This window comes from Manis pentadactyla, chromosome 16 (assembly GCF_030020395.1).
Source record: "Manis pentadactyla isolate mManPen7 chromosome 16, mManPen7.hap1, whole genome shotgun sequence".
NCBI classification, from domain to species: domain Eukaryota; kingdom Metazoa; phylum Chordata; class Mammalia; order Pholidota; family Manidae; genus Manis; species Manis pentadactyla.
In genome coordinates this window covers 46,126,063-46,151,190 of record NC_080034.1, presented here as the reverse complement: position 1 = coordinate 46,151,190, position 25,128 = coordinate 46,126,063, and the positions used below count along the sequence as shown (strand labels likewise).

Sequence of the window (25,128 nt, the reverse complement as noted above, 5' to 3'; positions counted from 1 at the left end):
TAATTTGACAATCATTTATTAAACACCTACTGTGTGCTAAGGACTGTACTAGGCACTAGGGGGTGCAGATACAAATGTAAAAGTTACTATACCTGCCCTCAAGGAGCTTACAATTTAATTTTGAAAATAAATACAAATATGAAACTACAACACAGAGTGCTATAAAATAATTACACAGCAACATATTAGTAAGTGCATGGACCACAGTTTAAAGGATAAGTGCTGGACAGCATAGAATAAGGGAGGTCTCAGTGTGAGGTGATATCAGTCATGGATAGCTCACTCAGAAGACACAAAAGAAGTTAGGTTTTGAAGGGAGTGATGAACATGAGCTGGGGCCAAAGAGAAATCTTAGCAAAAAGAAAAGCATGAGAAAGGCACAGAGGCAAGGGCTTGTAAGACAACACTGGAAGGCTGCAGGAAGTGTGAACATGATGAATCAAGATGAATATGCTAGAGAATGAGTCTGAGGCAAATCAAGCATGGAGGGCATGATAATGGAGAACTTGGAACACCAATGCTCTGACAACAATTATCTGCTTGGTATTCTTGAGTTAAAGTTAGACATCAGGAAAATGGACTTCTGAGGAGGATCACCTCGGAAACATACAAGATGGGGATCTTGACAGCCAGGAAACTAATTGGAAAGAATTATATTTGGGCCTCAGATGACATGGATCTGCACAGAGAGCTATGAGGCTATAGTAAAATGTAAAAGATCCAGCCTCAAGGAAAAAACTGACTTGGAACAACTTAGCAAGATTCTGGACATGTACAGTGGAGAATAGAAAAGAATAAAAGGTAAGGCCAAGATTAATTTAATAAATACAAAGGGTTGTGAACCTAATTCAAGGTAAAGAAGTTAAGCATTGATGGCCATTTAAAAAGAAAATGGGGATGTGGGGACAAGAGTAATGAATTCTGTTTTCAAATACCAAGTTATATGTGTACTGGTAGAAAAGTCCACAAGTAAAGAGATGACCCAAAAGGTGAAAAATCTTAAGTTACTGAAATATAGATAGTAAGTACAAATAATCAAAATGTGTAAGTAGGAGTGAATACAGAAAAAGTAGTGAATACAATTAAGACATGTGGATTATTCTCAGTGAAGAGGAGGAGAAAAAGGACTAATAAAGAAAAACTAGAAATTGGAGGAAAATGACCAAAAAAGGAATCCCACAAGCTGAAAGAAGAAAATTCCTGAGATTCAGGGGAAATTCAACAGTGTGAAATACAGATCAAGTACAAGAACTAAGAAAAGGCATTAATATTTAGTTTAGCCACAGGATATTTCAGTGGATTAGTGAGGACAAAGCCACTAAGGAGAAGTTTTAAGAATACATCAATAAGGAACTGGGGTTGAACAATGGATGACATGTTTGAAAAACCATGAATGATAGAAGAAAAATAAAATGGTAGTTGGAAAGGAAAGTGAAGTTGAAAGTTTTCTACATTTTATGCTGTAGATTAACTTAATATTGTTATCCAAACTGTCCATCCACCTGGCCTTGCATTAATATTTCATTTCTTTCCACAATTCTACTTTCCCTGAAGCAGTTTAGAGAGAAATGTATTTGAATCTGTAATTATTGCTTCATCCTCCCAGTTTCTCTTTTAAACATATTTTAATGCACAATAATTTAGTTTCCTAGAACTACAAAGTATCAACAGTATCAAACATTTAAAGATACAAACCAAAATGACATTTTCAACCAATTTCCCAGTAATCATAATGGATTTGTACCCTACTGTACACTCTCTTCCCCAGTACCTCTTATAACTGGGGATACATAATTTTTAAACAGCTGGCTAGGGTTAGGGTGTTCATTAGAGATATTGTAGCACAGTGGTCAGGAGCATAGGCATCTGAACAGGTTAGAATCTCTACTCTACCACTTACCAGCTATGTGACCTTGGTTAACTCATTCAGCTCTCTGAGACTCAGTTTCCTCATCTATAAAATGGGGGACAATTTTATAAAAATAATACCTATCATAAGCTTAAAAATACTTAACATAGGGTTTGGCATGCGGTATGTGCTCAACTGTCAGCTATTATCATTCATAACCTCAGAACCAAGAGTAAAGCTACCTGCTCTGTATGGGAATCAACCAACACATTCTAGTACTGCCCCCTTGGCTCAATGGAGAAAATCTTTGAAACCTAAGATGCCTCTCCTAGGACTATGTTGGATGGTAGCAGTTATGGAAGAACACTTTATCATGCCAAGCCCTAAAATGAGAAGCTGAGGATGGGAGAAGAAAGTATTGGTAAACAGTTCATTTCATATTAAGAGCATAAAAATAGAATCTATAGAATAAAGGAACCTAGTGCATGTAATCCACAGTTAAGAGTTCAAAATAAGGTCCTATAGATTGACCTACAATACTATAATGCTAACAGAACTAGAAACCAAAAATGGATTTCTGCTTATGCTCCCAAAGAAACAATAGCCTTTTTCTGATATGTTATACTACCTGGCTGTTTCTATATATAGAGTAAGATACGATGACAGTTTTTCAAAGTCACAATCTTTTCTCACATTCATACCAGTGTAACACTGATCTTTCTGGTCATATTTTCTTTTATCTGAATTTCTACCAGATGCTTAGTAATTCTAGTATTTAAGTAATCTCGTTACGCATTATTCTGAGTAGAGATGTTAGCTGGTCTATATACATTTCAATATATTGCTCTACTAAAAGCTTTCACTAAAAGCCGTATGGGAGAAACGTGTGTGTGTGTGTGTACACATGGCACACACATAATTTCCCTCTGACAGTGTACCCATCCTATGTAATATCTGTACACAGGTAGCACTGGCTTCAGGAACAATTAATATCTTATAGAGGGTAAGGCACAGAGATGACCAGATTTGTTTCTGGTTTCTTGAAATTTCAAGCATAAGGGAATTAAAAATAATAACCTATATGGAAAAAAAAAGAAAAGAAAGAAAAAGAACAAAGGAAGGGAGGATAAGAAGATAAAGGATAATGGAAAGCACTGGTTTGAAAAAGCTAACCAAGGAAACCAAGATGACAAATGACAATGGCTCAATGACACAGGTGTAGATAACCTTAATGTTGTTAGTAGTCAAGGTGGGCCCTGGAGGGGTAAAGAAGGGATATTAGAGGGAAGGAATTTATCATCTAAAAGGTGGACCTCTATAATGTAAGATTTTATGACTGATTTTTAAAAACATCAATCATAAAACATGACTAATAAATGTTACCCCTGTACAGGATAGTCAGTGTGAAGTTGTGTTCATCAGAACATATATTACATTCTGAACAGGATTAATGGAAAACCGATTTTGAAAGCCGATTTTGGAAATAACCATGTTACTCAATCCAAAATCTGGTGAATAAATGGGTAATCAAATGGCCAAAAATGAGATGTGATTCCAGAGTAATAGTTTTCTTGTATGGTTTATTAAGTGGGGATTTTGAATTGTTCCAAATATTTGAAGGAATGGTAGTACTACTGGAATAACAGCACTACCTGAATAACTAGAATTGCCCAAAGGACAACCATGTTTAGATGCTTAAGTTCTGGTGTGTTACTTGAAACCAGCCTCAATACTTTATACAATATTCCTTGGTATACTGAAAACCTCAAAAATGAAATACAGTACCTGGTGATAATGAGTTTTATATTGTCTTTGTTGGATTACAGATGGAGTACACTAGAATTCAGAAGAATGTAGAATTGTGAGGTGAAGAATTTAACAGATTACCACTGTGGATATATAAAACTAATGGCAAGAAACAGATGGCAAACTTGAGTGAGGTGCTGAAGCCATCCAAGGAGGTGGACTGAGGGTAGTAACAAGAGTGACAGACATTTAGTCAGGAAGTTTGTGCACACTGATGGGAACCTGAGAGAGCAGTACTGTAATGGGCCAAAGGGATGTGTATGCATTCTCTGCAAGGGTTTTTATGACTTCTTCAACCACCTCGGTCTCCTCTCTCCCATGTGATGTCCTAACTGGGATAGTGTAAATACCTATTTGTACCACAGCCTACAATGGGAAGATGGAAAGGAGAGCCAGAAGTCGCCCCAAGATACAACCACCCAAGCTCAAGAGCAGCCAGGCTGAGTCTCCACTCACCTCTTTCTCTGCATCATTCCCACAACCAGCTCAAATGCATCCACTTCCTTTGCTGACAGGTACTGGGATGGGGGTGGTGAAGGATACGTATGGATACTCAATGACTCAGTGGAGTCAGTGAAGGTGATATATGAAGAAAAATGCTGGTGTGCTGTTAAAAATATAGCATTCTGAGTTTGCATGGGAATATGAATTTCTGCTATCAGGAACATTAGAATAAAATACACACTTAAGCATAAATACATTAAGTGTCTGTAAAAATTTCGCTAGAACCAGCATCTTAGAAAGCTATATACAAATATGTCTCACACAGAGGCTGCTTAGAACTCTAAAGCAGCTTCTTAGATCAGATTAGGCAGATAAATGCACCTTCAGGAGAATAAATGGGAGAAGGGGATCACAGGAGATGGGAAGAAGCAGAGAAACTAGGAGTAGCCTCTCTTAAACCTACAGCTACCCACCCAAAGACAAAGTTAAGTGCCTTGAGGAACAACAAGCAACTTGCTCTAAAGCTATTTTAGGTTTCTAAAGGATACATTAGACCCTTGGGGAGCTCCACTCCATCAGATACTTCCCAAGACAGTCAAGCTACTCCATCTGCAGCAAGGCACTGGGCCCAAACTACTGAAGAGCTACTCTCTCTGCCACCACTATTAATTCTGACCCCAAGTAAGGCTGCAATAATGACAAACTTTCCACCCTTTTTATTACACTGAAAGACCTCTCACTGGAATGTGGTTTCTCTAATGCTGAATAATGCCCAAACCATGACGTTTTTACCTAAACTCCCACAGATTCAGACTTTTCTCCACTGTGAATTCTCTGATGTCGAATGAGACTCGACCTCTGAATAAAAGCTTTCCCACACTCATTACATTGATAGGGTTTTTCCCCTGTATGAATTCTCATATGCTGAATGAGGCCAGTGTTCCCATTGAAAGCTTTCCCACATTCTTTACATTTATAGGGTCTTTCTCCAGTGTGGATTCTCTGATGTTCAATAAGGCCTGACTTCTGACTGAAGGCCCTCCCACACTCATTGCATTTGTAGGGTTTTTCCCCAGTGTGGCTTCTCTGATGGCCAATAAGATGTGAGCTCCGCCTGAAGGTTTTCCCACACTCATCACACTCATAGGGCTTCTCCCCAGTGTGGATTCTCTGGTGTCCAATGAGGTGTGAGCTATGACTGAAAGCTTTCCCACATTCATTACATTCATAAGGTCTCTCCCCACTGTGGATTCTCTGGTGCAGAATAAGGCCTGCACTCTGACTGAAAGCCTTCCCACACTGATTGCACTGATACGGCTTCTCCCCGGTATGGATTCTCTGGTGCAGGATCAGGCCTGTGTTTTGACTGAAGGCTTTACCACACTCCTTACAGTGATAGCGTTTTACTTTGTTGTGGATATCCTGATGGGAAAGAAGGGCTGACCTGTAACTGAAGGCTTTACCACATACATTACACTGATAGGGTTTCTCCCCAGTGTGGATTCTCCAATGGCGAACAAGGCCTGAACTCTGAGCAAAGCTCTTCCCACATTCATCACATTTATGTCGTCTCTCTTGGGTGGGATTTCCCCGCTGCCTCTCTAATCTGCCCATGTCTCGGGTTTCTCCATGCTCAAGACCCCTGATAACATCCCCGTTGCATTTGGCAGCTGTCTCTCCATGTGGTTGAATTCCAGAAGATATTACCTGTTTTGAAGCTAACTCCCTGTTCTCATTCCTGGTCTCACCACCTGAAATAAAAATGTAAACATCAAGCCAATGTCACTTCCTATTTTCTATGTTAGCAGAAAGGAATTGAAGATAGGGGAAAAGGAAAACACACATCTAACAGTTACAAGTGAAAGCAAAGCTTCCATATGTCTCCAAAATGCTTTTACAATATGGGGAGATACGAGCAAGGGCAAAGAGATGTACCATAGGCCATCTGGATAAGTGCCGTGAAAAAAAAGGGTTGTTGGAAGGGAGACTAAAGTAGGGAAGGGACCAACTGAGAAGTGGAAAGGATGTTGCTACTACTGAAAAATCTAGTGAATGGGACAGAAATGGAAAAAAGCCCGTTATTAGGAAGGAGCACAAATAGTCTAAGTGACAGAAATCCATGTAACTACCTTATAGGAACTGGGAGCAAAGGAAATGAGTGAACTCAGCAATACAAGATTTCAATTTCAAACTGGCAAACAGCAATACTCAGTTACAAACTGTCAAGTAAGTCCTGGATTGGAGAATAGAAGTTTCATTTTAGACTTTGGGAAGTCTCAACATTGTATCTCTCCACTGGATCCTGAGTTTAAACTCAACTGTGTCTTTCAGAAAGCTCACAGCTACCATACGCACATAACAAATAAACAAATCTTAAATAATAATAGCAAGAGCTCTCCTTACCCAGGGAGAACATGTTTCTGTAGTTCTTTGGCCTGTTATCTCTACTCAGATCCTTCTGTGATGGATCAAGAAGCCACTCCTCTTGAATTAGGGACACAGCCATGTCTTCAATTTTCTCCAAACTCTGAAACAAAACAAGATCCCCATTTGGGACTGGGACTGTTCCACAGCTCAAACCTTGAGTGTCAGAGGTTCCAACCAGGATTAAGAGGTGGGAATGTACTGTTTAAAGGGATCTGAATAGCCAGGAAAAAGAAGAAAATGAACCAGATTTACTGGGGGTAAATCAAGGATGGATCTGTCCCTGTGCAAAAAAGGTTGGGGCAAGTTCTTGATGGGTATTGCTACAGATAATGCAGACATGCAGCAGATGCCACAAACACTGCCAAGTAGAGCTGTGGGGTTTCAGTGAAAAGGAGTACAACTCACCTGGAACCCTGCTGTAAGAAGTGTAGCTGTCATCTCCTGGTCTCCAGGACTTTCTTTCTGGGAAGGGGTAGGACTCTGAGAAGTAGATATGGCTGAGAGAGAAGAGAGGAACTATGAGTAAGACACAGTTGTGGGAGCCAACATTCAACCATTCCAAAATAATTTCTATCTCAGTAGATATACATGCCAGAGATTTTGCATATAAAATGCTCCTTTCTGGGCTCTGGGTCCATACCTATGGCTACCCACAAAACATCTGCACTTTGGTGTCCCACTCAGCCTGAAGTTTCATATCAAAAATATAGTGTACTGGTTTTTTTAATAGGAATTGCTTCACTATTTTCTCCCTTGTGTTTGTGCATAGTATTTCTTTAGGTCCTGATCTCTTGGCAAACTGAATATGAGAACCAATCTACCTCTATTAACTTTATTACCTTTCTGAAATATCTACAATGACTGCCAGTATCTGCTTCCTATAGATATCAGACAGTATAATCCCAAAATCAACACAGATTACTGTGTCCTGGATAATAAACTCTAGAACTTTAGACAAAAATTATATTAATTGAAGATGGTTCTACACTTCTTCTTTAGAAATACGAAAAATCCATTTATATACAACTACTATAATTGACATAAATGAAAAAATAAGAAATGCAGGACAAGTAGCAGATGAACATCACTTCTGGGATGTTCCTGCCAAATATATACAACTTGAGTCTAAATATGAGGCAATGTCACACAAACCCAAACTTCAGCAAGCAGGAACAAGTACATTTTGTTCTGCAAGAAAAGTTAGTTCTCAAAAAATTGTGGGGAAGTGTCATAGGGCCTTCTCTGGCCAAATCTGAGACAATTTACACATTGAAATAAAGATAGTAACATAGTATTTCTGGAATAAAATGAGAACTTATGAGTCCATACTAATAAAAAATAAAATGGCTAGAAGGGAATACTCTCCATTATAAAAACAAATGTAGAAGGAATGACAGAAAATCATCATTCTTTAATGTTATTTTCACTGATTGAGACAAGAAGCATCAATGAATACTAAAACTAGTGTTTTAGCAACAAAAGTTTGATGAGGACCAGGATATCTACAGATTAAAGAGTCTCTACCCAAAAATTAATTGTTAATTATAAAGCAAAAAAAACTTTACAATGATTAATTTAGCCAACAATTAATCTAACCTACAAAGGTAACTTTAACCAAGTTATGAAAGAGAACATCACCAGCCACAGGAAAAATTCCTGTTGTACCCTTGAGAAGGACACAACATCACTTCTAGGATGCTTCCACCAAATACAACTTGAATCTAAACATAAGGAAACATCAAACACAAATTGCAGCCATTCTACTGACCTGTACTCTTCAAAAATGTCAAGATGATGAAAGGCAAAGAAAGGCTGAAGAACTGTTCCAAATTAGGACCCTAAAGAGATATGACAACTAATTGCAAAGTATAATCCTGGACTGGACTCTGGAAGAACATTACTGGCACAGGTGGCAAAATATGAATAGGAACCTTGGACCAGATTAGTATCAGTGTCACATTTCCTAAATTTACTGTGGTTATCTAAGAAAATTGCCCTTGTTTGAGGAAATACATACTGAAATACAAATAAAGTGGCAAATTCACACCTAGACTGACATTGGATAACAAATATGTGAACACATAAAAATCCTCAAATTCTCTAATTTGTTCATGAGTTTACCACTGGGACTGACAGTCTGTATTTGAAGCCTCAATAAACATTTAAACCTAGATCTTAGGACAGTTTTGTAAACAGTGATTCTAGCTCCTGGACTAGATAGGTGTCTGCAATTTACTTTTATTTATTTCCACTTCCCCACTGCTCATCACTGAAATACGGCCCCTCACCTCTCTCTGGTGGCCCCTGGGGCACTGGAGATTTGTGCTGGGTTGTCACAGGTTGGAGCTGAGTATTTGGAGGCTCTGGTGTGGATTCTGAATGCACCACCTCCTCCCAGATTACCCTATGTCCATGTGCACGAGTTGGGACCTGGAAACAATGGGACAGCTGCATTACAAGGAATTCTTCATTATAAGAAATGAAGTGAGTAATGATTAAGAACACCAAGAGCACATCTACAGGGATACATGCTTGGAAAGGAAGCAACAGACCCTCATTTACTTCCTAGGGGCAGTAAAGAATTCAAGTTCATGTTGATTAGCACAGAAAGGCATTATTTCTGCTCAGTACTGAAGGAAAATATTCCTGGTGATGCCCTCCCAGCTGCACCTAACACCAGTATTTTGCACTCCCAAGGTATGGGAAAAACAATGAAGGAAATTTAAAGCAGTGCAGTTCACTGGAAAAGACTTATTATAAGGAATCAAGACACCTGAGTTTCAGTCTCAGCTCTACCTCTATTTGGGGGTCCCTGAAAAAGTAACTTAAGCTCTCTATGCATCAGTTTCTCAACTGCCAGAAAGAGCAATATGTTTGTAGGGATGTTATGAAGATAAATAGCATTATAATCTTTACAAAAATAATAATTCTGCAAATACAAGCCTTAATACACGATATTTTCATCCCCTTAAAACAAAAACTGATGCCCAGTATTTAGTCTCCCATTGTGGTGCCAATGTCCCTCCACCCAGCTTGCAGAACTCCCAGTCACAGCAGGCACACCTCCTCCTACTTACTGGCTGTCCTAGTATATCAATCTGCCTCTCCAAATCCTCCAATAGGGTCACCAACTCCTCTCCATTCTCTAGCTGATGTTCCTTAACCAGAGACTGGAGCTCCTCAGGCAGGATGGTCAGGAACTGCTCTAGCACCAGCAGCTCCAGGATCTGCTCCTTAGTATTCAAATCTGGCCTCAGCCACTGATGGCAAAGTGCCCGGAGTTGGATCAGAGCTTCTCGGGGTCCCAATGTCTCCTGGTAGCATAACTTCCTGAAGCGCAAGCGAAAAAGCTCTTGGCCAGGAGGGTTATTTTCATACAGACTGGATTCTTGGTCCCAACCATGATCTTCTTCTACCTTGACAATTACAAGGTCTTCTTCGGGAGCCTGGTTTGGTGGGGATGGGACTAAAGACTTTCTTGATTCTGCGGCCATTTAGGGCTGGAAAAGCTCAGGAGGCTCGTTTCCACTACCTTCTTTATCTTCTTTACAGACTTCCAAGGGCCTCTTTTCTAAGGGTACTTTTCAGGGAAGAGAAAATGACAAATAGTGTGAAGGCAAGTGAAAGGTCACCGTAATTTACTAAAACATCTTAACAAGCTCCATACTGTGACATGGACTTAATGGCTCTGTCATTTAAGTGATTCCCTCCACTGTTCCAGAAGTAACTCCTTACTTCCTTAACCTTCTGCCATTGTCAAACCCTGGAGAATAACCCCTTCCTTCTGCTTTCTCTCCTTGGAGACATGGAACATGGCTCAACAAACTCAAGAAACCATGTTAAGACCGGGTCTAACTGAAAGTCTGCTTTAACCTCAGCTAGCCCTCATTGCTGCTGATATAACTCCGTTCAGTTTGCTGCACATGCTGTACTATGTCTATACACTTCCAGTCTCAAACTGTCCCTCACTCTCAACAGATAAAAATAATGAAAATAATTTCCATATAGTCTAGCTCAAGGTACTGCCAAGTTCATTATCCTATCTGTGCTCCCCACTTTCCCTCCTGACTCAAGGCTAACTTCTGTAATGAACCTCATTCAAACTCTGGAACTAGAACTCTCTGTGCAGCACTGATCCTGTATCTACAAGGAACTGGGATGCCCTGTCAACAACTGCAACCCAAAAATCTACTTCCATGCACTAATGACCTTCCAAATGATTTTATAAAATCATACACTATGAGGGATTAAAGATGGCGGCATGAAGGAGAGACAGAGGCTTCCTCCTAAAACTGGATACAATTAGAAAATTTAATTGGCGCAACTAATCCTGAGAGAGCAACAGGAAAGAGGATGGTGTCAGACTGCACACACCTGGAGAAAAGAGCAGACCTCACTGAATGGGGTAACGTACCAGAGCTGTGGCTCCACAGGACCTGAGCCCCTCCCCCACCCCAGTTCACCGGCGGGAGGAAGAGAAATGGAGCAGGGAGGGAGTGGAAGGCTTAGGACTGCTGAATACCTAGCTCCGGAGATCTGCTCTGGGAGCACAAACCTACATTTCATGGTGCTTTCATGAGACTCGCATGACAACTGGGTTGGAAAGTTAATACAGGCAGAGTTCCTGGGGAGACTGGGACTCCGGCTGCTTGTGCAAAGCAGGGATCCATATCTGGCTGCTCTGGGAAAAAACTTATACCTGTGTGACAGGCCCACTGGCTCAGGCAGTGGAGACAGGCACAGTAGCCAGGAGGCGGGGAACAGCTCTTTCCTACCCCCAGGCACCAGTACCGCTCCCCTGCGACCCCCGATATTGCTTCAGGGGCTCAGCAGCTCCAGAATAGAGTTTCTGGACACTAGAGGGCGCCATATACAACCATGAAACGCCAAAGGAACCTTGTCCAGAGTAAAATTGTTAATATGACTCCTGAGAAAGATTTAAATGGTATGGACCTCATGACTCTTCCTGAAAGGGAGTTCAAAATAAAAATCATCAACATCCTAATGGAGGTACGGAAAGACATCCAAGAACTCAGGAATGAACTCAGGTCAGACATCCAATCATTAAAGAACACAATGGAGGGTATTAAAAGCAGGTTGGATATGGTGGAGGAGAGAATAAATGAAATAGAAATTAGAGAAGAGGAATACAAAGAAGCTGAGGCACAGAGAGAAAAAAGGATCTCTAAAAATGAAAGAATATTGAGAGAACTGTGTGAACAATACAAGCAGAACAATATTCGCATTATAGGGATACCAGAAGAAGAAGAGAGAGAGAAAGGGATAGAAAGTGTCTTTGAGGAGGTAGTTGCTGAAAACTTCCCCAATCTGAGGAAGGACATACTCTGTCAGGCCATGGAGATCCACAGATCCCCCAACACAAGGGACCCAAGGAAGACAACACCAACACACATAGTAATTAAAATGGGAAAGGTCAAGGATAAGGATAGACTGTTAAAAGCAGCCAGAGGCAGAAGTGGGATCACATACAAAGGAAGGCCCATCAGACTAACATCAGACTTCACAGCAGAAACCTTACAGGCCAGAAGGGAGTGGCATGATGTATTAAATGCCATGAAGCAGAAGGGCCTGGAACCAAGATTACTTTATCCAGCAAGATTATCATTTAAATTTGAAGTAGGGATTAAACAACTTCCAGATAAGCAAAAGCTGAGAGAGTTTACCTCCCACAAACCATCTCTGCAGTCTATTTTGGAGGGACTGCTACAGATGGAAGTGTTCCTGGGGTTGGATAGCTGTCACCGGAGGTAGTAAAATCACGGTAGAGACGGTGGAGCAGCTGACTGCGAGGCAAATGCAAAATTAAATTGACTATCCCCAAAGTCAATCAAGGGATAGACAAAAAAGTACAGAATTTGATACATAATATATAAAGAATGAAGGAGGAAGAAAAAGGAGGAGAAATAGAAAAGAACCTTTAGATTGTGTTTGTAACAGCATACTAAGTGAGTTAAGTTAGACTCTTAGATAGTAAGGAAAGTACTCTGGAACCTTTGGTAACCACGAATCTAAAGCCTGAAATGGCAATAAGTACATACCTATCGATAATCACCATAAATGTAAACGGACTGAATGCACCAATCAAAAGACACAGAGTCACTGAATGGATAAAAAAACAAGACCAAAACAAGACCCATCTATATGCTGCTTACAAGAGACCCAAAGACATGCACAGAATAAGTCAAGGGATGGAAAAAGATATTTCATGCAAACAATAGGGAGAAAAAAGCAGGTGTTGCAGTACTAGTATCAGACAAAATAGACTTCAAAACAAAGAAAGTAACAAGAGATAAAGAAGGACATTACATAATGATAAAGGGCTCAGTCCAACAAGAGGACATAACCATTATAAATATATATGCACCCAACACAGGAGAACCAGCATATGTGAAACAAATACTAACAGAACTAAAGGAGGAAATAGACTGCAATGCATTCATTTTAGGAGACTGCAACACACCATTCACTCCAAAGGACAGATCCACCAGACAGAAAATAAGTAAGGACAAAGAGGCACTGAACAACACACTAGAACAGATGGACCTAATAGACATCTATAGAACTCTACACCCAAAAGCAACAGGATACACATTCTTCTCAAGTGCACATGGAACATTCTCCAGAATAGACCACATACTAGGCCACAAAAAGAGCCTCAGTAAATTCCAAAAGATTGAAATCCTACCAACCAACTTTTCAGACCACAAAGGCACAAAACTAGAAATAAACTGTACAAAGAAAGCAAAAAAGCTCACCAACACATGGAGGCTTAATAACACTCTCCTAAATAATCAATGGATCAATGACCAAATCAAAATGGAGATCCAGCAATATATGGAAACAAACGACAACAACAACACAAGCCCCAACTACTGTGGGACACAGCAAAAGCAGTATTAAGAGGAAAGTATACAGCAATCCAGGCATATTTAAAGAAGGAAGAACAAACCCAAATAAATAGTCTAATGTCACAATTATCAAAATTGGAAAAAGAAGAACAAATGAGGCCTAAAGTCAGCAGAAGGAGGGACATAATAAAGATCAGAGAAGAAATAAACAAAATTGAGAAGAATAAAACAATAGAAAAAAATCAATGAAACCAAGAGCCGGTTCTTTGAGAAAATAAACAAAATAGATAAGCCTCTAGCCAGACTTATTAAGAGAAAAAGAGAATCAACACACATCAACAGAATCAGAAATGAGAAAGGAAACATCACAATGGACCCAACAGAAATATAAAGAATTATTACAGACTACTATGAAAACCTATATGCTAAGAAGCTGGAAAACCTAGAAGAAATGGACAACTTCCTAGAAAAATATAACCTTCCAAAACTGATCAAGCAAGAAACACAAAATCTAAACAAACCAATTACCAGCAAAGAAATTGAAGCAGTAATCAAAAAACTACACAAGAAAAAAACACCCGGGCCAGATGGATTAACCTACGAATTTTTTCAGACATACAGAGATATAATACCCATTCTCCTTAAAGTTTTCCAAAAACAGAAGAGGAGGGAATACTCCCAAACTCATTCTATGAATCCAACATCACCCTAATACCAAAACCAGGCAAAGACACCACCAAAAAAGAAAATTACAGACCAATATCCCTGGTGAACGTAGATGCAAAAATAGTCAATAAAATATTAGCAAACTGAATTCAAAAATATATCAAAAGGATCACACACCACAACCAAGTATGATTCATCACAGGGAGGCAAGGATGGTACAACATTCGAAAATCCATCAGCATCATCCACCACATCAACAAAACGAAAGACAAAAACCACATGATCATCTCCATAGATGCTGAAAAAGCATTCGACAAAATTCAATATCCATTCACAATAAAAACTCTCAGCAAAATGAGTATAGAGGGCAAGTACCTCAACATAATGAAGGCCATATAAGATAAACCCACAGCCAACATCATACTGAACAGCGAGAAGCTGAAAGCTTTTCCTCTGAGATCGGGAACAAGACAGGGATGCCCACTCTCCCCACTGTTATTTAACATAGTACCGGAGGTCCTAGCCATGGCAATTAGACAAAACAAAGAAATACAAGGAATCCAGATAGGTAAAAAAGAAGTTAAACTGTCACTATTTGCAGATGGCATGATATTGTACATAAAAAGCCCTAAAGACTCCACTCCAAAACTACTAGAACTGATATCAGAACACAGTAAAGTTGCAAGATACAAAATTAACACACAGAAATCTGTGGCTTTCCTATACACCAACAATGAGCCAATAGAAAGAGAAATCAGGAAAACAATTCCATTCACAATTGCATCAAAATGAATAAAATACCTAGGAATAAACCTAACCAAAGAAGTGAAAGAACTATACCCTGAAAACTATAAGACACTCTTAAAAGAAATTAAAGAGGACACTAACAAATGGAAACTCATCCCATGCTCTTGGCTAGGAATAATTAATATTGTCAAAATGGCCATCCTGCCCAAAGCAATATACAGATTTGATGCAATGCTTATCAAATTACCAGCAATATTCTTCAATGAACTGGAAAAAATAGTTCAAAAATTCATATGGAAACACCAAAGACCCCGAATAGCCAAAGCAATCCTGAGAAAGAAGAATAAAGTGGCGGGGATCTCACTCCCCAACTTCAAGCTCTACTACAAAGCCATAGTAATCAAGACAATTTGGAACTGGCACAAGAACAGAGCCACAGACCAGTGGAACAGAGTAGAGACTCCAGACATTAACCCAAACATATATGGTCAATTAATATTTGATAAAGGAGCCATGGACATACAATGGGGAAATGACAGTCTCTTCAACAGATGGTGCTGGCAATACTGGATAGACACATGTAAGAGAATGAAACTGGATCACTGTCTAACCCCATAGACAAATGTAAATTCAAAATGGATCAAAGACCTGAATGTAAGTCATGAAACCATAAAACTCTTAGAAAAAAACATAGGCAATAATCTCTTGGACATAATCATGAGTGACATCTTCATGAATATATCTCCCCGGGCAAGGAAAACAAAAGCAAAAATGAACAAGTGGGACTATATCAAGTTGAAAAGCTTCTGTACAGCAAAGGAACACCATCAATAGAACAAAAAGGTACCCTACAGTATGGGAGAATATATTTGTAAATGACAGATCCAATAAAGGCTTGACATACAAAATATATAAAGAGCTCACGCACCTCAACAAACAAAAAGCAAATAATCCAATTAAAAAATGGGCAGAGGAGCTGAACAGACAGTTCTCCAAAGAAGAAATTCAGATGGCCAACAGACACACGAAAAGATGCTCCACATTGCCAATCATCAGAGAAATGCAAATTAAAACCACAATGAGATATCACCTCACACCAGTAAGGATGGCTACCATCCAAAAGACAAACAACAACAAATGTTGGCGAGGTTGTGGAGAAAGGAGACCCCTCCTACACTGCTGGTGGGAATGTAAATTAGTTCAACCATTGTGGAAAGCAATATGGAGATTCCTCAAAATACTCAAAATAGACTTACCATGTGACCCAGGAATTCCACTTCTAGGAATTTACCCCAAGGATGCAGCACTCCAGTTTGAAGAAGACAGATGCACCCCTATGTTTATCCCAGCACTATTTACAAAAGCCAAGAACTGGAAGTAACCTAAGTGTCCATCAGTAGATGAATGGATAAAGAAGATGTGGTACATATACACAATGGAATATTATTCAGCCATAAGAAGAAAACAATTCCTACCATTTGCAACAACATGGATGGAGCTAGAGGGTATTATGCTCAGTGAAATAAGCCAAGCAGAGAAAGACAAATACCAAATGATTTCACTCATCTGTGGAGTATAAGAAAAGAAAAACTGAAGGAACAAAACAGCAGCAGAATCACAGAACCCAAGAATGAACTAACAGTTACCAAAGGGAAAGAGACTGGGGAGAATGGGAGGGTAGGGAGGGATAAGGGTGGGGAAGAAGAAAGGGGTATTATGATTAGCATGTATAATGTGGGGGGTGGGGGAAAGGGGAGGGCTTTGCAACACAGAGAAGACAAGTAGTGATTCTACAACATCTTACTATGCTGATGGACAGTGACTGTAATGGGGTTTGTTGGGGGGACTTGGGGTAGGGGAGAGCCTAGTAAACATAATGGTTCTTCATGTAATTATAGATTAATGATAACAAAATTTAAAAAAATTTTTTTTAATCATACATTATGTAGCCTTTTGTGTCTGGCCATTTTTAGCATAATACATTTGAGATCACCAATGTCATTGCATGTTTCAGTAGTTCATTCCTTATGTGGATGTATGTTTGCTTATCCATTCCCCAGTTGAGAGAGACCTCAGTTGTTTTCAGTTTTTGATGATTACAAATAAAGCCACTATGAACATCTGTATGAGTTTTTGTGTGAAAATAGTTTTCACTTCATATGGGTAATATCCAGAATTAAAATGCTGTGTCATATAGTAAGTGGAAGTATAACTTTGTAAAAAACTGCCAAACTGTTTTCCAAAGTGGCTGTAACACTTTGCATTCCACTAGCAATATATGAAAACTGTGGTTGTTCCACATCCTGATGAGCATTTGATAGCTTTTTAAAGTTTTGATATTCTATTAGGTGTGTAGTGGTATCTCACTATGACTTTTAATTTACATTTTATTACTGACTAATAATGTTGACCATCCATGCATGTGTTTATTTGCTATCCATATATCTTCCTTGGTAAAGTACCTGTCCAAAACTTTTGCCAATTTTTAAAATTAGGGTTTTATTTTTATTATTGAGTTTTGAGTTCCTTACATTTTGGAGACAAGTCATTTATGAGATATGTGAGGTACAAATATTTTCTCCTTTTCATTGTTCTAACAGTGCTTTTCAAAAGATAGACATTTCTAATTTTTTATTAGAATCTAGTTGAAGTACAGTATTGTATTGGTTTCAGGTATACAACAGTGATTTGATAATTATATACATTACTAAATGCTCACCACAGTAAGTGTAGTCCACAGTAGGTGTAGTTACCCCTTACTGCACCAAAATACTACAATGTTACTGGTTATATCCTCAATGTTGTACTTCCATTCCTGTGGCTAATTTATTTTGTAGTTTGAGTTTGTACCTCTTTATCCCTTTCACCTATTTTACCCATCCATCCACCTCATAATTCATATTTTTTTGAATTCTAATTTGTCAATTTTTTTCTTTTATAAGTTGTGTTTTTGGTGTCCTATCCAAATCCTTAATCCAGGGTCACAAAGATTTTTCTTGTTTTCTTCTAAAATTTTTAAAGTTTTATGTTTTATTTTTAGGTCTATGATCCATTTTGAGTTAATTTTTATAGAGTTTGAGGTATGGAGGTTTGTATTTCTGCATACAGTTAACAAATTGTTCCAGCACTATTCATAGAAAAAATTATCCTTCACTCACTGAATTGTCTTTACATCTTTGTCAAAAATCAATTGAACATATATGTGTGGGTTCATTTCTAGAACCTCAAATTCTGTTCCACTGACCTATATGTTTATCCTTTCACTAATACAAAACTGTCTTGTTGTGGCTTTTAAAAAATCTTGAAATCAAGTACTAAGAGTCCAGCAACTTTGCTGTTTAATTGCAAAACTGTTTTGGCTTTCCTAGTTCCACTGCCTTTTGATATAAATTTTAGAATTGGCTTCTTCATTCCACACACAAAAAATTCTGGAATTGGATTTGTGTTGAATCTACAGCTCAGCTGAGGGACAACTGACATCTTAACAGTACTGAGTTTCCATTCCATGAACAAAGTATCTCTCTCCATATATTTCTTTCCTGAATTTTTTATTAGTGCAAAACTACCTATTCTCAAAGGATATAAAATCTCTTCTCCTTAAAATCCTTTTTTTCTGACTCCAACTGACTTCTGTCTTAGCCTCTATGTTACATAAATGTGTATTACTTTAATGTTACTTTTTCCATAATTGTGTTATTAGTTGGAAAGGAGTTTTGACTTCCTAACTTAAAGGCAGGTTCCTTGTGAGTAGAGGTTTTATCTTTATTTTACTGAAAGAATAAAAAACCTTTAGAGAGCTATTATTTACAATATATGGCATAGAACATACCTGTATTTGCTTAAGAGTGAGGTTTAGATGCAAGACCTAAGATCCAAAGAATTCAATTACAGACTCCTACTTTTCTGTGGGATATATATGTCTATAAGCTTTTATATTTGGCATCAGATATCATCTCTTGACTGCAGTTGTAATGTAAGCGGTCTTGCTGCTTTGGTTATGCTATTCTCACATTCATGTTTCACAAAGCTGCCTATTATGGGTTGAATTGTGTCACCAAAAGATATGTTGAGGTCCTAATCTCTGGTACCTGAGAATATGACCTTACTTGGAAATGGGGTCTTTGGAGATATGACCAAGTTAAGATCAGGTTATCCTGGAGTAGGGTGGGCCCTTAATTCGGTATGACTGGTGTACTTTAAGAAAGAGGAGACACAGAGATCAACAAACAGAAACAGAAGACTATGTGAAGACAAATATAGAAGAGAGCCATGTGACTACAGAGGCAGAGATGGAGTTGTGTAGCTGCAAGCCAAAGAATGCCAAGGACTGCCAGTAACAGCCAGAAACTAAGACAGCACGGCCCTGCTTTTGGGCTTTTGGCCTCTGTAACTATGAGAGAATTATTGTGTTAAGCCACAAGCTTTGTGGTACTTGTGACAGTAGCCCTATGAAACTAATATGCTGCTAGAATCTGTTTTAACAAATAGGTAATGCAATTCACCTCCTTTAAATCTTTCAACAGGAATTCAATTCTCAGCAAGGTGTCCAAGGCCCTCTAGTTTTATCTGCTGTAAGCTCACCTTCAAATAGCCTTTTCTGAATGTGTCTTTCTCGTACCTCCCTTCTGATGAGCTCTTTACTCTAGCTCGGTGCTTCTCACTGGAGGCAAATTTGCCCCCCTTCCAGGGACATCTGGTAATATCTGGAAATATTTTTGGTTGTCATAACTGAGAGGAAAGGGTGCTACTATTATCTAGTGGGTAGAGGCCAGAGATGCTAATAAACACCCTACAGTGCATAACATAGGCCACCCCTGCAAAGACTGATCTGGTTCAGTGTTAATGCAAAGGTTGGTAAGTCCCCATCTAACTGAAACCATTCAACTCTTAAAACTATCAGATATCCTATTAACTTTTTCATGAGGTCTTCTCTACTGCCCCACTCCTAACCCGCATACCCCAGATTAAGGTGCTCGTTCCAGCTAAGGTATTTTTTACATGGTCCAAATATAGATTTATTAAGTTATATAGAGTACTCCAAATGTCTGCCCATGGCCATGCTTTTCTTGCAATTGTGTGTTTGCTGCAGTGACCTTTTCCTTTATACCTCATTTTTTTTAAAAACATATTTTTAAAGTATCATTGACATACAATCTTATGATGGTTTCACATAAACAGCACTCTGTTTTCAACATTCACCCATGTTACCAAGTCCTCACCCCCTGCATTTCAATCACTGTCCCTTAGTGTAGTAAAATGTTACAAAGTCATTACCTGTCTTCTCTGTGCTGTACGGCCTTCCCCATGACCTACCTATATTTCTTTGTCTCACCTCTTAAGCGGGTAAGTTATATTACATATTTGTATGCCAGAAAATCATAATGGCAGCACTGTAGACAAAGGACTGAAGAAAAACAAAACTGAAGGCAGCACTGCAGAGAATGGAGAAGAGCATAACCAAAGGCAGAATAGCCAAAAGCAGTTGGCCACAGATGCTAATATCAAGATAACCACACATCTATAGTACACAGAGGGAAAGAAGAGACAGGCACGTAGAAGAAAAATCAGATTACACATAGTTCCTGACATGAGTCCTCAAAGCAGTGCCTCTTTCAGGTGCTTTTTGTGGGGGAGGCTGGGGTGGGATTGATTCACAGTCTTTTCAGTCTAATGAAAACACAGAACTTCTCTCTGAAAATAAAACCCATGGGCACAAACGTTTATGTTTCATTTCAGCAGAGTTCAACTAACACCCATCCAAGAACTCTGGGAAGGTCCACACTCCTAGAGTGTGGACAGAAAAGGAAGAAAAATTTGAAAATTATCTTTAAAATTAGACAAGGCTGAGAACAAAAGTCGGGGGAGTAACTTACAGATAGAAAGAATCAAGGAGGGCAAAAATCTCCTGAATATAAACATGAGCAACTTCTTCCTGAATGCATCACCTTGAGCAAGGGAAACAAAAGCAAAAATGAACACATGGGACTACATCAAAGTAAAAAGTTTCTGTACAGCAAAGGACACCATCAACAGAACAAAAAGCCATCCTACAGTGTGGGAGAATATATTTGTAAATGACATGTCCAACAGGGGGTTAACATCCAAAATATCTAAAAAACTCACATGCCTCAACACCCAAAAAACGAATAACCCGATTAAAAAATGGGCAGAGCAAAAAGAATAAAATACCTATGAATAAACCTAACCAAGGAAGTGAAAGACCTACACCCTGAAAACTACAAGACACTCTTAAGAGAAATTCAAGAGGACACTAACAAATGGAAACTCATCCCATGCTCTTGGCTAGGAAGAATTAATATTGTCAAAATGGCCATCCTGCCTAAAGCAATCTACAAATTAAATGCAATGCTTATCAAAATATCAACAGCATTCTTCAATGAACTGGAACAAACAGTTTTAAAATTCATATGGAACCAAAAAAGACCCCGAATAGCCAAAGCAATTTTGAGAAGGAAGAATAAAGTGGGAGGATCTAGCTTCCCAACTTCAAGTGATACTACAATGCCACAGTAATCAAGACAATTTGGTACTGGCACAAGAACAGAGCCACAGACCAGAGGAACAGAACAGAGAGTCCAGATATTAATCCAAACATATATGGTCAATTAATATATGATAAAGGAGCCATGAGCATACAATGGGGAAATGACAGCCTCTTCAAAGGCTGGTGTAGGCAAAACTGGACAGCTACATGTAAGAGAATGAAACTGGATCATTATCTAACCCCAAACACAAAAGTAAATTCGAAATTGTTCAAAGACCTCAATGTAAGTCATGAATCCATAGAACTCTTAGAAAAAAACATAGGCAAAAATCTCTTGGACATAAACATGAGTGACTTCTTCATGAACATATCTCCCGGGCAAGAGAAACAAAAGCAAAAATGAATAAGTGGGACTACATCAAACTGAAAAGTTTCTGTACGGCAAAGGACACCACCAATAGAACAAAAAGGCATCCTACAGTATGGGAGAATATATTCATAAATGACAGATCTGATAAAGGGTTGACATCCAAAATACATAAAGAGCTCATGTACCTCAACAAACAAAAAACAAGCAATCCAATCAAAAAATGGTCAGAGGAGCTGAACAGACAGTTCTCCAAAGAAGAAATTCAGATGGCCAACAGACACATGAAGAGATGTTCCACATCACTAGTCATCAGAGAAATGCAAATTAAAACCACAATGAGATATCACCTCACACCAGTAAAGATCACTACCATCCAAAAGTTGGCTAGGATGTGGAGAAAGGGGAACCCTCCTACACTGCTGCTGGGAATGTAAATTAGTTCAACCATTGTGGAAAGCAGTATGGAGGTTTCTCACAAAACTAAAAATGGAAATACCATTTGACGCAGGAATTCCACTCCTAGGAATTTACCCTAGGAATGCAGCAGCCCAGTTTGAAAAAGACATATGCACCGATATGTTTATCGCAGCACTATTCACAATAGCCAAGAAATGGAAGCAACCTAAGTGTCCATCAGTAGATGGATGGATAAAGAAGATGTGATACATATACACAATGGAATATTATTCAGCCATAAGAAGTAAACAAATCGTACCATTTGCAATAACATGGATGGAGCTAGAGGGTATTATGCTCAGTGAAATAAGCCAGGCGGATAAAGACAAGTATCAAATGATTTCACTCATCTGTGGAGTATAAGAACAAAGAAAAAACTGAAGGAGCAAAACAGGAGCAGACTCACAGACTCCAAGAAGGAACTAGTGGTTACCAAAGGGGAGGGGTGTGGAGGGCAGGTCAGGACGGAGAGAGATGGGGATTGAGGGGTATTATGTTTAGTACACATGGTGGGGGGGGGGGGTCACAGGGAAAACAGTGTAGCACAGAGAAGGCAAACAGTGGATCTGTGGCATCTTACTATACTGATGTACAGTGACTGCATTGGGGTATGGGTGGGGAACTTGATAATCTGCGTAAATGTAGTAACCACATTGTTTTTTCATGTGAAACCTTCATAAGAGTGTATATCAATAACTTTATAAAAAGTTTAAATTTAAAAAAAGGAACCAAGGAGCAAGAGATAAGATGTTTAACATTAGAGGCTTTAATTCATGGGTGATGACTTGATGGAGAAATGGGAGGATTTCCTGGAATTGTGAGATTTGAAGAAAGAGTGAATCTGGGCAAGAGGTTAAAATTTTGTGGAAGATTTGAGATAAGGGGTAATTAATTGCTTTGAACAGAGAAGATTAACACCCACCTTTTAAAATGATTTATTTTAAAAATCAATTAAAATTTAACAAATTCATAAATTTTCTTAAAGAGCTACTTATGATTAAAAAACTTAAAAAGTCATTACCATAGACATGAATTCTAAGCTTTAATTGTTTAGAATGTGATGCTGCACAGCCATGGCTTTATCATGTTTTCTTATGAATTTCCTTAAAGCCAAATTCATCTTTACTGAACAACAAGCTATCTTCCATCTTAAAATCAATATTCATCATTGCCAGCTATAAAATATTTCAATGGTAAGTGTGCACCGTTCAAGAACTTTACATTATAGATATACTAAAATATTTGATCGATATATTATCGTGCTATTAACTGATATTAAATAAAGTATTGACAGTGAAACTGGAAGTCATCTAATTACTAGGTATGTTCGTATTTTATATAGCAAATCAGCCAAGAAGTCTTGGCCATTCCCCATGTTGATTATTCTTTTTAGTAGCTAATTTTCCATTTTTCAGTCTTGTCTCTCTTCCAGTTTTTGACAATTACAATCTATAACTAACCAAAGACAATAAGTCCACTATGCGTCTTCCTCTCAAACAGCTGCACATATACACATCTGTGTTAAGCTGGTAAGCACCTTGGTGATAAATAAAGACTGCTTCTATCCTCTGTTTAAGAACAGCTCATCACGTTTATTGAATTAGTAAGTATAAATAGTCAATTTGTAAAGATTCTTCCCAAGTCAAATGCTATAATCCTGTGAATTACTGAAAGCACAACTCAGATTTTAACAGCATTATTTTTTCAGTAAACAGAGAAGGAATGTTTTCTTTCTTTAGAGTAATTAAATCTAATTTGAGATGTTTGAGAACTGAAAATAAAACAAAGCAAGATAGATGTTTTCCAGGCTTTAATTTAAAGGTCAAGAAAAAGTGGGTGAAGCAAATACTGTGCTTTAGAGTTATCTCAAACTGCACTAAGTTGCTTTAACATCTACCATTCTTACACTTAACCACACCAAATATTAAAAATATGTATGCATTTGCTAAAACTGATTATTGCATAAATATACCTAACTGAAATGAACTAATCAAAGAGATACGAATTGTTTTTAGAGATAATATTGGCAGCCTTAGTGTTGTCTAACAAAAACTACTCATGAGTGACCCGAGTTTTGGAATGGGAGCCTCTCCTGAACAGTTCCTGGGCTTTATAGTCAGTTAGCTTTATAAACGAATTATTATGAAAAAGGCTGAATTCTGTATTACTACGAAGTTTTCAAAATTATTTCTTTTGTACAATCATCCAGTCAACACACTACCTTTTTCTAAATACACTACCGAGAACAGAATAACTTAGCAAAATAGGTTTCCATGTTTAATTGGGGCTTTTTTAGGAAGGACAATTTTATTGTAACAGAAATGCAAAATTGTAAGTAAAAACACTTCAGCCCATAGAAATAGTTGGATAAAAGGTAACGTGGTGACAGGTTCCTACTTTAAGACAAAATCGACTGCAAGTATCCCACAAAACAATCAGCGATGAAGAAAGAGAACCCCCATAAAAGGCTCCCACGCAAAAAGCCTGGGGACGCGGACTAGGCCTGCACTGGCAACTAAAGCGGTCCCGGGCTGCCCGTCCCCACCTCGAGGCTCCAATCGAGATCCAGGCTCCCTCCCCAGGGCCCTCAGGCCTGTCTCAGCAGCGGCCGGCTCTAGCCACAAAGCCCTCCCCTTTCTCCATCCCGGAGCCCGAACCGTACTCACCGCGAGTTCCAGAGGCTGTCCGGGGTGGGGAATGGAAACTGGGAGACTGCAATGATTGAGCGGACCTGGGTAAAGTCGGGGGGAAAAGGTACCGAAAGCCGTAATAGTACCAGGCCCCTCTGGCCCTTAACTTCCAAACCTGCGAAGGAACAGCACCGGCCAACACGCATTTTGCCTCCAAGCCATTTCCGGAAGCTCTCTAGGAATTTTGGAGGTCTGAAACCTCTATGGTCGACCGACTGAGGGGACCGGGTACCAATCTGCTCACAGTCAGTCGCCACGAGGTGCCTCGGGTTTTCCCCGCATCTGCGCGTATAAGGGCT

General features: G+C 38.9%; 1 protein-coding gene across 1 annotated transcript; it reads right to left on the bottom strand.

Moving 5' to 3' along the window:
- Positions 1–25,128, bottom strand: ZKSCAN8 (zinc finger with KRAB and SCAN domains 8). Its single transcript, XM_036907082.2, has 6 exons — positions 24,806–25,128; positions 9,604–10,106; positions 8,815–8,956; positions 6,932–7,023; positions 6,503–6,626; positions 1–5,850 (listed from the first exon to the last, which is right to left on the bottom strand). The coding sequence occupies exons 2-6, from the start codon at positions 10,018–10,020 to the stop codon at positions 4,892–4,894; spliced, it is 1,734 nt and encodes a 577-aa protein (XP_036762977.2). The 5' UTR covers positions 10,021–10,106; positions 24,806–25,128; the 3' UTR covers positions 1–4,891.

What these genes read in the sequence shown, in the direction of transcription:
- ZKSCAN8 (XM_036907082.2), bottom strand. Translation starts at nt 10,020, where the DNA reads ATGGCCGCAGAATCAAGAAAGTCTTTAGTCCCATCCCCACCAAACCAG. An exon ending in CCAGGGGCCACCAGAGAGAG is followed by an intron (nt 7,024 to 8,814) that starts GTGAGGGGCCGT and finishes CTTCTCTCTCAG; the next exon opens with CCATATCTACTTCTCAGAGT. An exon ending in CAGAAACATGTTCTCCCTGG is followed by an intron (nt 5,851 to 6,502) that starts GTAAGGAGAGCT and finishes TTTTTATTTCAG; the next exon opens with GTGGTGAGACCAGGAATGAG.